The 15,586-nt window shown below is 39.5% G+C and overlaps 1 protein-coding gene across 2 annotated transcripts in view; it reads left to right on the forward strand.

Annotated features, from left to right (window-relative positions):
- The first annotated feature begins 303 nt into the window (after positions 1 to 303).
- Cp (ceruloplasmin) overlaps positions 304 to 15,586 on the forward strand; it is a 46,137-nt gene continuing 30,854 nt past the window's right edge. The window contains exons 1-5 of one of the 2 annotated variants that reach the window (XM_046431669.2): positions 304 to 738; positions 8,396 to 8,643; positions 11,635 to 11,847; positions 12,899 to 13,072; positions 14,673 to 14,927. In XM_046431669.2, coding sequence (XP_046287625.1) covers positions 593 to 738; positions 8,396 to 8,643; positions 11,635 to 11,847; positions 12,899 to 13,072; positions 14,673 to 14,927 — 1,036 coding nt within the window. In that variant the 5' untranslated portion in view covers positions 304 to 592. The remainder of the gene's footprint in view (positions 739 to 8,395; positions 8,644 to 11,634; positions 11,848 to 12,898; positions 13,073 to 14,672; positions 14,928 to 15,586) is intronic. The other variant, XM_046431670.2, reaches the window with a different exon arrangement.

The raw sequence follows: 15,586 nt of genomic DNA on the forward strand, positions 1-15,586 counted from the left end.
TTTTCTATGCAGAAGTGTCCAGAGCTTACAGAGATTGCAAATTCTACAAAATGAATTTCTTCTTGCTGGCTACTAAAATGGGGCATATTAAACACCATTTTCATATCCTTAAAGTTACAACAAAGTTTTTATGGGAGTTAGCAGCCTGGAGTTTCAGAAATAGTTAAGTGCTGCATGTTTTGACTCTTTTACATAATCTTTCTCCTGGTTTATTAAGAGCTCGCCGTATGCAGGGCACTGTACCCTGAAATATTGTTGGAGGAACAAAGAGAGCATTTAGAGATGTTCTCTGGCCTCCTGGAATTTACAGGATGAATGGAAGAAGACATAGAGTTATGCATACTCCCGACAATAACCAGTGACTTTTTATTTGTAGACAGAGAAGCTTGGCGACTGAGACCTTTTTTTTCCCCACGCTGGATTTACGAGAACCGAACTGAATTGAAAAATGTTATTTGCTTTAACAAAACAATTTACTCTTGTGCAACATTAAATTGTGTCAATCAAGCAAACAAAGGAAGAAAGCCTTATTTATAAAATAGCCTGCTTCTGATTCACTTGATTGCTTCTCAGGTTCCAACAGGGCGACAAAATGAAGCTTTTGGTGCTTGGTGTTTTTCTGTTTTTCTGTAGTTCCCCAGCCTGGACAAAAGATAAGCACTATTACCTTGGAATTATTGAAACAACTTGGAACTATAACTCCGACCGTGGGGAAAAGAAACTTGTTTCAGTTGACACGTAAGTCACTGTTTTTATTGCTTATGGGCCAAATTTGTAACTTAGCAATTTTTAAAAATAAGCCATTAAGAGGTAATATTTCTTTAATGTGTCCACTGCAAAATGTGGACTTGAAACTGGAGACATTTTAATCAGTCTCCTCTCCATCTCTGGCTGTTTTACATCAGGAGAACTGCCCTGCTGCCTCTCCAGGTCCTGGTGAACTTGTCAGCCTCCTATTTATTGACTCCTCTGGTTTATACACCTCCATCAGCATTCTATCTTTTTGTCTGTTGATACAAAAATTCTTTAAATAATGTCTGCATAAAATGCTATGTTCATGGGGGAGGCAGGAGAGGAGAGAAAGGGGAGTACTGGGGATGGAAATTGACCACATTATGATGTTATATTGTGTGCATGCACAGATAACTAACAACCAATAAAATGCAACAATTGAAGAAAAAGAATAAAAACCTTTTAACAACAACAACAAAAAACTCTAAATGGAAAAAAAATTTTATAACACCATTTACTGGTTATCAATAGTAAAGATGCCACATTTTTTAATCCTTCAGAACATCATTTACAGAAATAAAATATAGTTTTAACAAAATGATTCTACCTAATACTGGTCGGGTAATTCTGCACAGTGAATGAATGGGGGTAATCGGAGTCCATATTTGCAAAAAGGGATAAAAACATATTTCCCAGGACACATGTCCAGCTCTTGGTGGAGAGCTCAGCATGGTGTACACATACAAAAACATATATGATACTCAATGTTTTCCTGTCTCATTCGAAAGCCCCTTTATTTTAAACAATATTCACTATACAGAAAATAAGAAAGTAAAGTTCTCCTTGAAGTGTTTATATGGAAGTTTCTCAGTTCATCTATTTTAATAATGTTAATTAAACATTTACCACCAAATGGAAATTTGTCATTTAAAACCAATATTCACTACATTAACAAATGTATTTTAATGGTGATAAAATACAATGAGTCCAATAACCAGCAGCTGCTAAGATTGTACCTTTACAAAATAGCTAAATAATTATGCCAAATTTTGTTAACTTGACTCTTAAGGATGGGTATATTCTATTCTGATTAATTGCATATATGGTTGAAATTGTTCACAGTAAAAAATAAATGCAAAACTAAGAATAACATCCAATTGCTACTTTATTAATTTAGTACTATGTGATTAGGATCACAGTAATAAAGACAACTAGTACATCTTACAATTATTAGTTTTTTTTAAAAAAATATGTTTTGAGATAGTATTCTTTTCTTAGGAGTATATTTTTACAGCTTAACTAGAAACATTACTTTGTATGGATTCAGGTTTTTCCTGAATAAAAGAATTAAATTACATGTGGTTTTTATTTCCAAGGAAAAGAGGTATCACTCAGTGGTGGAGCACTGGCCTGGTGTGGGCAAAGCCCTGGGTCTGATCCCTAGTACCTAAATAAATAAAGACATAATTTAAAATTTTTTTTCAAAAATAGAAGTACTGTCCTACTCCATGGTTTACTCACCCCCGCCATGGTTCATGAACAAAAATCAGATCAGTTCATCAGGCATAAACTAAGGGCAAGGTTAGGCTCTGGCCATGCTCCAATAAAGAAGTCTTTAATTCCAAAATTGGGAAACAGGAGAGTGAAGGAAGTTGGTAAGGATTTGGGTGGGTGGGGGGTGGTTCTTTTGTTTTTAAATACTCTCATGGCCTGTCTGTTCCTGGGAGACTATAAAGTGCATAAGTCTTGTTTATCCTGTTGTTCTTTGATAGGCACACTTAAGGATGCTTAAAAAGGAAAGTGATCCATCTTCCAGATAAGTTCAATCCTCTTTTTATCAATGTTCCATAACCTCCTGTGGCTTCAACAACAGCCTAGGGTTGTATGAACTCTTGAAGAGACTGGCCACACCATCTGATTTTGTTTCTTTCATACATCTGAACAGCGATCAGCGCATCAGCATTTTGCCAGTTGCATGTTAAACGTCTTGTGTAGATGAGTGTAGCAGTGACCTCATGCTGCCTTTGTTGTCCCATAGTCGCAGCAAGTCCAGCCCAGTCAGTGAAAGATGAGCTGGTATCACCAGACAAAAGTGGCTTTCCTTCTCATGTGATGGCCAAAAAGAAGGGGAAATAAACAGGGGAAGCAGAAGGGGAGAGAACGCAAGACGTGCATTGGGTTGAGATCTGGATTTCAGTGTGATGTTGACCTTGAATGTACGTGGAGACAGCAGGAACTCCCTCTGCTATGGTGATGGGTACCTAAAACATTGGAGTCACTGAATAAATTATTTGTGAATCTATTACAAATAAATGAATGAAAGTCCTATAGGAAGTGGGAGAAATTAGAAGCTATGTTGTAACTTTCCCTTGCACCTTGGAGGGACATATTCATGCTGTAGAATAAACCAGGCAATGGATATGATAGGAAAGGTCAGCACAGGAGTTGGTTATACATAGATTAATAAAGTTCAAAACAAGTGGATATTTAAAGAGAAAAATGTATGGATTGTCTTTGTTTTGCTTGATTGGTCAGGAAAATAGAGTTTACCTCTCGGGATGAAAGCCAGTGTTATTTACTTCTAATAGGGGACAGTGGAAAGGGATTTCCTTGTATTGTAGTCCATGCTCCCATTTATTTGGGTCAGGCCTTATCTGTCCCTTAAAAAAACCTATAAGTTGTAGTTTCTGATTCTAAATTACTAATATTTAAATAAGAATAAAAGACATACTCATATAAACAATTAGTAAATATAAGAGTGTGTTCTGGTTTCATAGTAGGTGTTAGTTCAATATTTATTAAATTAGTTGACTCTATAATAGTGAAAAATGATAATACTGGTATCTTCAGGTTATTTTGGTTTTCTGGTGACCTCCAAGAAGCTGGAATTAAGAGAAAAATTCTTTAATCCCAAGAACAGCCACCACAAAACCTTTTTAAACTTGACTTTGTAGGCTCCGACTTAGGCTTGGTGACTTTTCTCAACATATGGTTTTTACAAACTTTGATATCTAGTTTTTTGGTCATTGTTAGTTTGAAAAGCCAATGATATGATGAAGATGTCTATATAAGCAGACTAAGAAAAATAATAGCTCAAAATTTGAACAAAGAAACAGACAACAAACTAAAACTATATCCCCTTCATGGTATAATTATAATTATTATAATAATGTTGAGTGATTAGGATGCAAAAGTGTTCAACAATATTCATGTTTACTATGATTATCAGAAAAAAAAAAGGTGTCCTACCCCAGTAGAATCCTTGTTTAAGAAAACAGGGAAGCAAGCAAAATATTTTTAGAGCGAAAACTTGAAGTGAAGGAATTTATTTTATTCCTATTAAAAGATAAACACATTAAGACTTTTTCAAGTTTATCTGAGCATTCAGCATTCATGAATATGGCCACATCATATGGCCAAACAGTTTACTGGGGCATGAAGTGCAGGAAAGGATACTTTTATGAGGTGTTTTTGGAAGTCAAATTAAGAGAATTGTTTGATGAACTGAAGAGAAAGGGTCCTACTTAGAGGTTAGTTGGCAGTTTCTGGTTGGTTAGACTTAAGTTTTAATTTTAATTTTTTGGTACCAGGAATTGAACCCAGGAGCACTCAACCACTGAGCCACATCCCCAGCCCTTTCTTGTATTTTATTTAGAGACAGAGTCTCACTGAGTTGCTTAGGGCCTTGCTAAGTTGCTGAGGCCAGTAGACTTAAGTTTTATAGTATTGTTTACATTAAATTGATTTTTGGTTTGCTTGTAGGAACCCAAGGTACTGGAGCCATCTCTGCCTAATGGCCTCCCAATTATGTTAATGCCTTTTCAAAAATAATGTAAAGCTTTTAAAAATGATACTTAAGAAGGTACAACTTTTAGCTAAAATTTTCCGAAAATTTCACTTACAATGACTCATTCTCTGAGGTTGCCAAGTGCCCAAATAGTCGCAGCTAGTGTGCTGCAGACACTTCAGACAAGACAGCCTGTGTGAAGGAGATAATTAAATTATAACATTTTGTACTTTTCAAGCTAACAACCTATTACCACAGTTTCCACTGGCCCCAAGAATGAAGCCAAAGCAAGGTTGGCCATTAGGTGTTATGTTCGCGCTGTGCTGGGGAAGCCAGGCCAGTCAGGACCTACAAATTCAGGGGAACTTGTTGAGTCTCTGCTGACTTCCTGTTTTCCTTAGGATTCCTGTCTGTGGTAGGCAGAAGTTCTAAAATGGCCCCCTAAAGACCTTCCACACTAAATCTCCAGAACCTGTGAGGAGGATGAGCTGCCCCCCACCCCCAGGATTTCTGTGGCAGCCAACCTCAGGGAGGCTGCCAGGGAGGCCTCATCTAAAAGGGGAGTCCTCTAGAGGCAGAAGAGAAAGTGGAGAGATCAGAGACTGGGGGATTCCACACACTGCTGCTGACTAAGGTGGAAGGGGCACTTGAGAGGCATATGGGTGGGGTGGCCTTCAGGAACTGGGAGAGGTCCCAGCTGACAGCCACAAGCCAACAGGGATTTCAGTCCTCCAACCCCAACATCAACAACCTTCGTAATTTAGAAAGTGGGTTTTTCCACAAGGGCTTGGACAACTACTCAGTCAGACAAGCCCTCGATTTCAGCCTTGGGGTGCCCTGAACAGAGCCATGGGGTGCCAGACTCTGCCTCAGAACTGTGAGGTTACGAAATGTGATAACTAGGAGGGAAGTGTATCCACTGTAGTGAGTCCAAAGGAGAATTTGGCCACTGTCAACAGGAAGAATCATAATTAAATGTGAATTATTTGTTTGGTTCAAGGATTAACTATAATAAATTCTTTTGTCTGAATATTGGATGGCAAACTTCCTGCCAGCTTCCAGTAACTGACCCTTTGTCCCCAAGCTGTGCTCTTGAAATTAAATAGACATCCCCTAATGACCACTGGATATTCTTTTGGAGATAGATCATAAGCAAATAGACCCTCCCCCAAACTACCACACAAGGTGAAATACTTCCCAATTTGTGAAGGGGAACTTTCCCAATCAAAAGGCAAGATGGGAAAAACAGTTTGCATACTGCAATGTATAGAAAGAAACCCAAATACTAAAAACTCTGGTTCTATTATGGCTTCAGATCAATTTTAAAAGTAATTTTCTCATAAACATCCCAAAAAAACTCAGTGTAGAAAAAAAAATTAATCACAAATCTTGGACAATGAGCCTTCTATCTGGGAGAAATGATTAATACAGAAAAATACAATGAAAGCATTTTAACAAAGACCACTATAGCTTATTGAAATGGGATGTGATGTATACCTGAGTGCTTTTGAGTCACATTCAGAAAATATAAAAACACACTTAAGATTGGAAGGACTATTTTTAAACTTTGTTCTATGAAGGATGTGCTATCAACAAGGGATAGTGGAGCACAGATTAGAATCTCCATTAAATATCATCATACTAGGTCTCAGAAATAGGATGGTGTCCAGATGTTGAAGAAAGTTTATCCTGGGATTTAGACAAGCCTGTGTGAGATGGGTCTGCCCAAGGCTTTTCTGGCAGGACCAGAAAGGAGACTTTGAAGTCGCATCTGTGTGTGTGTGCCTGACCCAAATTGTCCTGGTCAGACCCCTCTCAGCAGAATGAGCAGATGAACCTCTGTTTCTAATCTCAGGGCTCTCGGCGCCTCACGGTGCTGCCTCCTGTCCTCCTGTCCAAACTCCTCCTGAGTTTGGGGAAGAGTCCACACCTGTGCTCTGCTCGTGCTCTGCTCTTTTTCCACGTATTTCCACATCCTGAAGTCTTTCTGAACCATCCCCAGTTAGTGTTCTGTTTTGCTCTAACAGACTGGGAAACTGCAGCAAACAACCCAAAGGTAAAAACAAATAGGGGGAAAGTGGCATACAAAAAGAAATGTCACTTTATTCTTCTAGCTTCCGGCTTGGTCGTCTCCCCAGGATGGGTTTGGAGGGACCGGGAAACCATCTCAGTCATTTCTTCAGGGAACAATTCTGCCTCCTTTAGAGATCCTGGGGTTTATGCAATCCAGGAAAGTGGAGGTTCCAGGTGTGCTGGTGAGATGAGATGCTCCTAGCAGGAGCTACGGGCCATCTGAAGAAGATGGCTCTATTATTACCAATGCCTGCTATCTCTGCCCACATTCAACCACCAGGACCATCGGCACGTCCCCATGCTCCCTGACCACAGCACTCAGGCCTAATCTGTGCAATTGCCACCAGCAGAGGTCTGGCCACTACCTGGGTATGGCCTGGAAACAGAACTTTGCACCCCTAGGTCTCAAGGTATCAGGGAATCTCATCTCCACTGGGACTGGTCTACTCTCTTCCCCTCAACCTCAGAAGCTCTGCTACCCAGGTTTCCCCTAAACCTAGTGCAACCCGCCTGTTCCAGAACCCACCAGGATGTCAGCTAAGAAGGGCAACTGCCTGAGCCCCAGGCCCACAGGATCAGAACCACAAAGCTAGGCCCGAAGGAGTTTGCACTCCACCAAAAACTCCACCGAAATGCCTCATCGATGTCCATACACAGAAAACTTGAGAAACATTGAGCCAGAGCCCTAGGCTTTTGGAAAACAAGATCTTTAAATTCTGCAACAATGGAATTCCAGAGCTCCTGGACAAAACCTGTTTTTGTTGAAGAAGGGAAGGGGAAAAAAAAAAAAAAAAAAACACAGCTCACTCCCTGAGTGAGTTTGCAGCTGAGGATGCATGACAAAGTGTATTCCTCAGTCAGGTGATTCAGGCCCACAAGTGTTAGTGGAAAATGTAACAGGTCAAGGATCACTGAGATGAAGGAGGCAAGACACACACATGCACACTCACACACACAAATACAAACTCAAGATCGTCAGCCCAAGTGTGAGCAGGTTTTGTTCAAGTGGAAGACAGCTGTGTTGTGGAGGGGCCGTTCAAAGTCCAGACTTACATGTCCACATGGCATTGCCCACAGATGGGTCCCATGGAGCCATCCAGAACCTTCAGTTAAGGCCAATAATGTAAAAAATCAGCTTAAGTTTGAGACTTCCATTTCTTTTTCCCCCCTGGATACTATTTATTATGCTGATTTATTTAGGAAAGACTTAAGCAGCTATTAATCAGCACTAATCAGAATATAAACATTCAATGGTTAGTATCTGCAGTAATAAGGGTTTAAAAAAAACACAAAGCTAATTCAAATCCAAAGGTGATTTTAAAACCCACACATATTGCGAGCTTAAGCTCTGGCCATGATTTAAGGGTGTTAAAAGAAATAAAAAGGAGAGAATTAATAAAGTTTCACTAATTTTAGATACATACTTACAAATTTTGAAGTCTCAAATATCCAGGTTGATTGCTTATAAACTCTAGTTGATTTTTTCCTATAGCTAAGAGAAGCATCATAGTGAAAATTCCCTTCGTTATATGCTAAATTTTAATATTTCACTTTAATTTTGTATTCAATTTCATAAAACCTCTGTTTTTATAGGAACATATTTTTGTGAGGCCTTCAAATGGCACATCCGTCACCTGACGTGAAACACCTCACATAATTAAAGCAGCAGGATTAACTGCCAGCCCTCTGCTTTTGCACAATGGGCAAATATTTAATGCCATGTGGTTATATTGTTTCTCTTTCATTATTTGCTATCCCCAGAAAATCTGGCATCTGATGGAGTTGTCTTCTTTTTCTTTGCAGAGAGCATTTCAATTTCTATCTTCAAAATGGCCCAGACCGAATTGGAAGAACATACAAAAAGGCCCTTTATAATCATTACACAGACGGAACCTTTAAGACAACCGTAGAAAAGCCAGCCTGGCTCGGGTTTTTAGGCCCTATCATCAAAGCTGAAGTTGGAGATAAAGTTTATGTACACTTAAAAAACTTTGCCTCTAGGCCTTACACTTTCCATGCACATGGATTAACTTACTATAAGGAGCACGAGGGTAAGTTCAACTCACATGGTACCTGGGATTTCCTTTCCTTTGTTTTTTAGTATGAAAACTCCTAAAATGTCGACTCCCCTCCTGGATGATACCTGTAACTGTATCATTTAGATCTGAACTATTTTAATAGCAGGTTAATTTGGGTTCATCATAAGTATGTATGTTTCTCCTGGTTGTGTGAGTTGTGTAAGTGAGTGTTCTGGATTTCTGGGTAGACTCTGATACTGAGAGTCCCTGAGACTTTGGCCAGTGCCCATGCAGCCAGTCAGAATGAGAGAAATTGACCATGTACCTTAATGGCAATTATCAAGAATACAAATAACAATAAGTGTTGGTGAAGATGTGGGGGGAAAGGCACACTCATTCATTGCTGGTGGGACTGCAAATTGGGGCAATCACTCTGGAAAGCAGAATGGAGATTCCTCAGAAAACCTGGAATGGAACCACCATTTGACTCAGTTATCTCACTCCTTGGTTTATATCCAAAGGACTTAAAATCATCATCAGAAACATGGTCACTTCAATGCTAATAGCAGTTCAATTCACAATAGCTAAGCTATGGAACCAACTTAGGTGCTCTTCAAGAGATGAATGGGTAAAGAAAATGTGGTGTATATATACACAATGGAATATTACTCAGCCATAAGAAGAATGAAATTATGGCCTTTGCCAGTAAATGAATGAAACTGGAGATTATCATGCTAATTGAAATAAGCATGTTCAGGTGCCGGGAGGGAAGAACAGAAATCCATTGGATTAGACAAAGGGGAATGAAGGGAAGGGAGAGAAGATGGGATAGGAAAGACAGTAAGTAGAATGAATCGGACATAACTTTCCTATGCTCATATGTGAATACATGACCAGTGTAACTTCACATCATCTTTAACCACGAGAATGGAAAGTTATACTCCATGTATGTATACTATGTCAAAATGTACTCTATTGTCATGAATATCTAAAAAGAACAATTTTAGGTTGTGGCTCAGTGGCAGAGCACTCACCTAGCATGTGCGGGGCCCTGGGTTCGATCCTCAGAACCACATAAAAATAAAATAAAGGTATTGTGTCCAACTACAACTCAAAAATAAAATAAAAGAACTTTTTTTAAAGAACAATTTTAATAAATAAATTTTTTAAAAAGAAATTTTAAAAGCCTAGAAGAGATGGAAATCCAAAGGGAAGAGAAAGAAGTGAGGGTGCAGACTGCCTTCACTCTGACATCCCTACCCAGGATCACATATGGCTGCCATCCTAACTCTGGATGTACTCCACCCCAATGAAGGTGGCATGAGCAGTCTCATAGTATTAACCAAACAGTACCCATGGCTGGGTGACCTAGAGTCACCTCTGTAGCACCATTAGCAGAAAACCATTTGAATATAGCACTTGGCAGCTTTTAGGGTGGAGTGTGAAGAACACAGGTGAGGTTTAGTCCTGTGGTCTGATTCTTAGCACAGTTTGAGGATCCCTTATTCCAAATGCTTGGGGCCAGGGTGTTTTGAATTTGGGGTTTTTCATACACATAATGAGATATCTTACGGATGGGACCCAAGTCTAAACATGAAATTCATTTGTTTCACATATACCTTATACACATAGCCTGAAGATAATTTAGCATTTTTCAGTAATTCTGTGCATGAAATGAAGTTGCAAGGTATGGAATTTTCTTCTTGTCGCCTCAAGTTAGTCCTCAAAAATTTTCAGATTTTGGAGCATTTTGCATTAGGACTGTTCAACTTGTACTTGATGACATGAAAAGAGGTAGTATTTTGTTATGGTCAAGGCAAGGGCTTTGAGATGAATAGACCAAGGTTAGTCCCAGGTTTGCCTCTTAGCGTCCAAGTGGTTTTTGGCAAGTTTAAATGGTCTGTGCTTCAGTTTCCTTGTCTATTAAATAGGGCTAATCAGAGTTCATAGTAAAAGCTAAATAAACATCAGCTATTATCATAAACAAAAGTGGAGGTCAAGCTACAGTTCATTGACATTATAAGGATCAAGTCTGGAAAAGAATTTAGATGAGTTCTGATTATTGGCTTTTTGTTGTTGTTGTTGTTTGTTTGTTTATTTGTTTGCTTTTTAGTACTGGGATTGATCCATATCCCAAGCCCTTTTTTTAAATATTTTATTTAGAGACAGGGCCTAGCTAAATTGCTGAGGCTGGCTTTGAACTCATGATTCTCTGTCTACTTCAGCCTCCTGAGCCACTGAGATTTCAGGTGTGCCCCACCATGCCTGGCTCATCTTTTTTTTTTTCTAAAGAGACAGCATGTTAGGAAATGAGCATTTATTTTTAAAGTGTAATAATGGTGTTGTGGTTTTGTTAAACAAAATTTAAGTTCTTATCATTTAGAGATAGCTACTCAGGCATTTCTAAATGAAATATGATGTCTGGAATGTCTTTTAAAATAATTCAATATTGCCAGGGATAAGAGTGAGTGGGTTGCAGATGAAACAAGACTGGCTTTGAGTTTATCATTGCTGGTGCTGGGTTGATAGGTATGTTAAAGACTCATTGACTTTTGGAGGTACCTAGAGATTCATCTTAGCTTCTGCATGCTTAAAATATTCCAAAATTAAGTGTAAAACATTTTGGGGGAAGTTTCATAGTTACTTCACAGACAACAATCTGATGTCGTGTCACAAGTTTAAAGTGGTAGGAGAGGGTAGTCATTTTGCTCAAACCTTCATACTGTGACCCCAAAGTAAAAGTTGTTCTTTAAATTATAAAGTAAAAGTCACATTCTTCCTTACATATCTATTATGGCCCCTTAAAGACTCAGTCAAGTATAAAAACAATAACAATTCCTGTGAAGCTTCTAGACCCCCTAGCCATTAGCCTCTCATTTTTTCAGGGTTCAAATAGGACACCACTGTATCCCCAAGGGCACTTATGAGATGCTGAATGTTTACTGAAGGAATTAATGGCCGATTTGTATACCCGTGGTGAAGTTCAAACACATTCCCTCCAACTCCAATGATGCTTCTTCCTAGGGGCCATCTACCCTGATAACACCACCAACCTTCAAAGAGCAGATGACAAAGTGCTTCCAGGAGAGACCTACACGTACATGGTGCTTGCCACGGAGAACCACAGCCCTGGGGAAGGTGACGGCAACTGCGTGACGCGGATCTACCATTCCCACATCGATGCTCCGAAAGACATTGCCTCGGGGCTCATCGGACCTTTAATAGTCTGTAAAAAAGGTACCTTTCTCTTGACTGGCCAAAGACAGGGACGCGGTTTATTTTTAGACATCCATCAAGTCTCCTTCATTGAGGCTGAGGAGGTGAGGGAGGGGTGAGCCTAGAACAGGGGAAGGGGAGGAGATGAAGGCGTAGCAAGGGCAAGGGGAAAGCCTGAAAAGCAGGGCTCCTGGGGGTAGGTCTGCTCTAACTCCAGCAGGGGTGTCCTGCAGAGATGCATGACTTAACCACGTGTGACCGCCCCCCTCCAGTGGCAATCTATGGTGACAAATCTGTAATCATCTGCATTATGCTGTGCCACAGTCTGGCTGGGCACAAATCAGGAGCCACTGAAGCAGGAACAAACTTTATTTTTGAACTCCACCACAGCAACTCCTCCCAAAGGCCACGCGGCTCCTCCAGGAACCGGCCACCGGAAATATATCCTCCGGAAATCCCTCCTCCTGCACTTCTCCAACCAATGGGAACTCCCGGGAATCCCCGGGAATCCCCACCAGAACTCCAAAGTAGTGCAAGAACTCAAAAGTAGCAGCCCAGGCAGATAGTAATTTAGTAATGCCTCGCCTGTCAATCAATACTGTTGGCAGTATGCCAGGGGTCATACAGACTCGGCCATAGCTCTCAGCAAGGCTGGTAAATACAGCCTTGGTGGTGTCTATTTGTAATACGGTGAAAAGGGCACCTGAGCACAAGAGCTCAGATTCCATGATTGGCAATCATTAGGCACTGGCAAAGTCTCGCCATGTGGCTCTATGCACCGGGAGATGGAGAGGCAATGCTGAGTGCCCACCTTCCCATTTGCTAAAAAGCACAGGGACGTGGCCAGTGGATGTGCAGATACACCAGTGACCCCAAAGGCAGGATACCAAACCCCAAAGACAGGATACCATTTCCATGCCTACAGAATACAAGTGACTGGTCCAGATAAGAGGCTTATTAGGAAAATGAATATTACACTTAAAACAACAAAAAAACTATAAATCACCTGAAAACACAAGTCAAAACAAATGCTAAAATTTTAGATCTACTGAAGCAGAAATTTTCACTTCAGATTCTCTAGATAAGGAGAAAGAAAAGAACATCGATCAAGAATTTGTGGTGATGTTTTCTGTGGTGGATGAAAACCTGAGCTGGTACCTAGAAGACAACATTAAAGCTTACTGCTCGGAGCCAGACCGAGTGGACAGAGACAATGAGGAATTCCAGGAGAGCAACAGGATGTACTGTAAGCACTGGACGCTCCACTTGACTTTGCTTCCCGTGAGCAATCAATTCTGCTAGGTCGATTCCCTTGCATAAGCAATGAATTCTAATCTGTGGCCTTGATCGCAAAGTGTACTGGACACGTGACCTGGACTCCATCTAAACAGGTCAAAATTAAAACCCTAAACCAGCTAAGCTAGATAAACCAACTGTCCACAAACCAATAAGGGCAAAATTAGAGTTAATGCATGTGTACATTACATTTATGTATTTATTTAGACTCCAAGCCCATTCTAGAAATTATTTGAGGTGGCAAATTGATTATTAAACCAAATGCTTAAAAATTATACTTTTAAAGTACTTAACAGTAATTAAGAAAACAGTTCAAATCCCTAGTTCCAAAAAGTATCCTTTTAAATGCTACCTCGCCCCCACCAGGGCCCTCTCTACATCATTCCAACTGTATTTTAGTTCACTTTCCATCTTCTAGAAATGCCTTTTTTTTTTTTTTTACAACTTACTCTTTTTCTTAATCCTCAGACACAAAATAATGAACTTAGAAAGATTATCTCTCCCTCAGAATTTGCATGAGAAATCAAATACCCTTAACACTAACTAGGCCAGTAAGAATAGATTTTTGTTTGTGTTTAGCTTCTTCAAAATAATCTTTGCTCAGAAACAAAGAAAACAAACAAAAATAACTGTACTCCCAAAGTAGAAAAATAAACTAATTACATACATGTCCTTAGTTTCTAGTTTTTGCTTATAAAAAACCGGGGCTGACCCGAGGGTCCCCTTTCCATACTTTGATCTTGCCTACGCTATGTGCTAACAGAAACAGATATTAGAAAAAGATGCTCAAACTTCCAGTCTGTATAGGTTTGGTGAATTGACAATCATCTGTGAACTGATGATCCCTCCCAGCACTGATTTCTACCTAGGAAATTTCCGAAATGACCCAGTTTGAACAATGACCCATACAGGTCTCAAGTCACACAACTTTTAACTTTTATGTCTTCGTGGCCATGGTCCTTGGTCCTGGCTCTCCTTCCTCTGCATTCTTCTTTTCCTCTTTCATATTTCTTTCAAATTTGCCTTGTAATCTTAAAAAAATAATGTTAAAGCTTTTCTTGTTTTCTTATTATAAAAGAAATTTATAGTAGAAAATTAGAAAAATTCTGATAAGCAAAAAAAACAAAACAAAACAAAAAAACTTTAAATCATCCACACTACCCCTACCAACATGACCAATAATCGATTGACTACTAAATAACCTCCAATCTTTTTTCTGTATGTGTGCAGGTATTATATATATATATATATATGCATGTGTCTATGAACACATTTTCATTTACAAACACAAATACTTACAACTAGGGTATATAGTTGATGACTAAGAGAGCAAATAGGTTTTATCTTCAGTGAATTCAGTCTGAATTCAGGTCCAAAATGGAAGAGCTCTGCCATCAACTAGCCAAGTGTGACATGAAAATGGGAGGGAGGAACAGCTGCTCCTGAGCTGGTATTTTCTATCCTGAGCTGATTCTTTTTCTGTGGAGGTAACATATTACTATCACAGGCACCCCTGGGCATCAGTCACAAACTCTGCTCTCGACTTGCAGCTGTGAATGGATACACTTTTGGAAGTCTGCCAGGACTCTCCATGTGTGCAGAAGACAGAGTAAAATGGTACCTTTTTGGTATGGGTAATGAAATCGATGTGCATTCAGCTTACTTCCATGGGCAAGCACTGACCAACAAGAACTACCGTGTGGACACAATCCATCTCTTCCCTGCTACACTGTTTGATGCTTTTATGGTGGCCCAGAACCCTGGAGAATGGATGCTGAGCTGCCAGAACCTAAACCATCTGAAAGGTAGGACACCTTTGCCTGAACTTGGCTGTCAGCTGATAAGAGTTATATATCTTGGGCTGGGATTTGTGGCTCAGTGGTAGAGCGCTTGCCTAGCACGTGGGAGGCCCTGGGTTTGATCCTCAGCACCACATAAAGATAAATAAATAAAACAAAGGTATTGTGACCATCTACAACTAAAAAAATATATATATATATTTAAAGAAAAACAAATTATGTCTCAGTTGCTACACTAACAGGGTGATCACGCGGAATCAAAGTCTAACTGTAAAATGTCCTTGGAATAATCTGAGCTTTGAACTGGTATCCTAGTTTTATCCCATAATGATACGTATCATGGTGTAATAAAAAAAAACTGAAAGCCTGGTATGTTTATAAAGTAATGAGGTCTGAAAAGATAATAAGTCCTGGACAAGAATAATTGATCCTGCCTTGAAAGCATAATATTGCATACAGTTTTTCAGTTTTGTAAAACATACAATATTGGAAAAACCAGATCCATTTATTATGCTGATAATCAACCTGGTTTTTGGCTTGTCACATGTAGCCAGCTTTGTTCCTTATTTGTGACTACCTATTCCTTTCCTTAACTTGATAAATCCCTCCTGTGTCTCCTTAATAGAAGGCAATAAAAATATTCCCTATCTTTGAAAACTATTTGT

Source organism: Marmota monax, unplaced genomic scaffold (assembly GCF_021218885.2).
Source record: "Marmota monax isolate L192 unplaced genomic scaffold, Marmota_monax_Labrador192_F-V1.1 WCK01_AAM20220418_F8-fsc00022, whole genome shotgun sequence".
NCBI lineage: Eukaryota > Metazoa > Chordata > Mammalia > Rodentia > Sciuridae > Marmota > Marmota monax.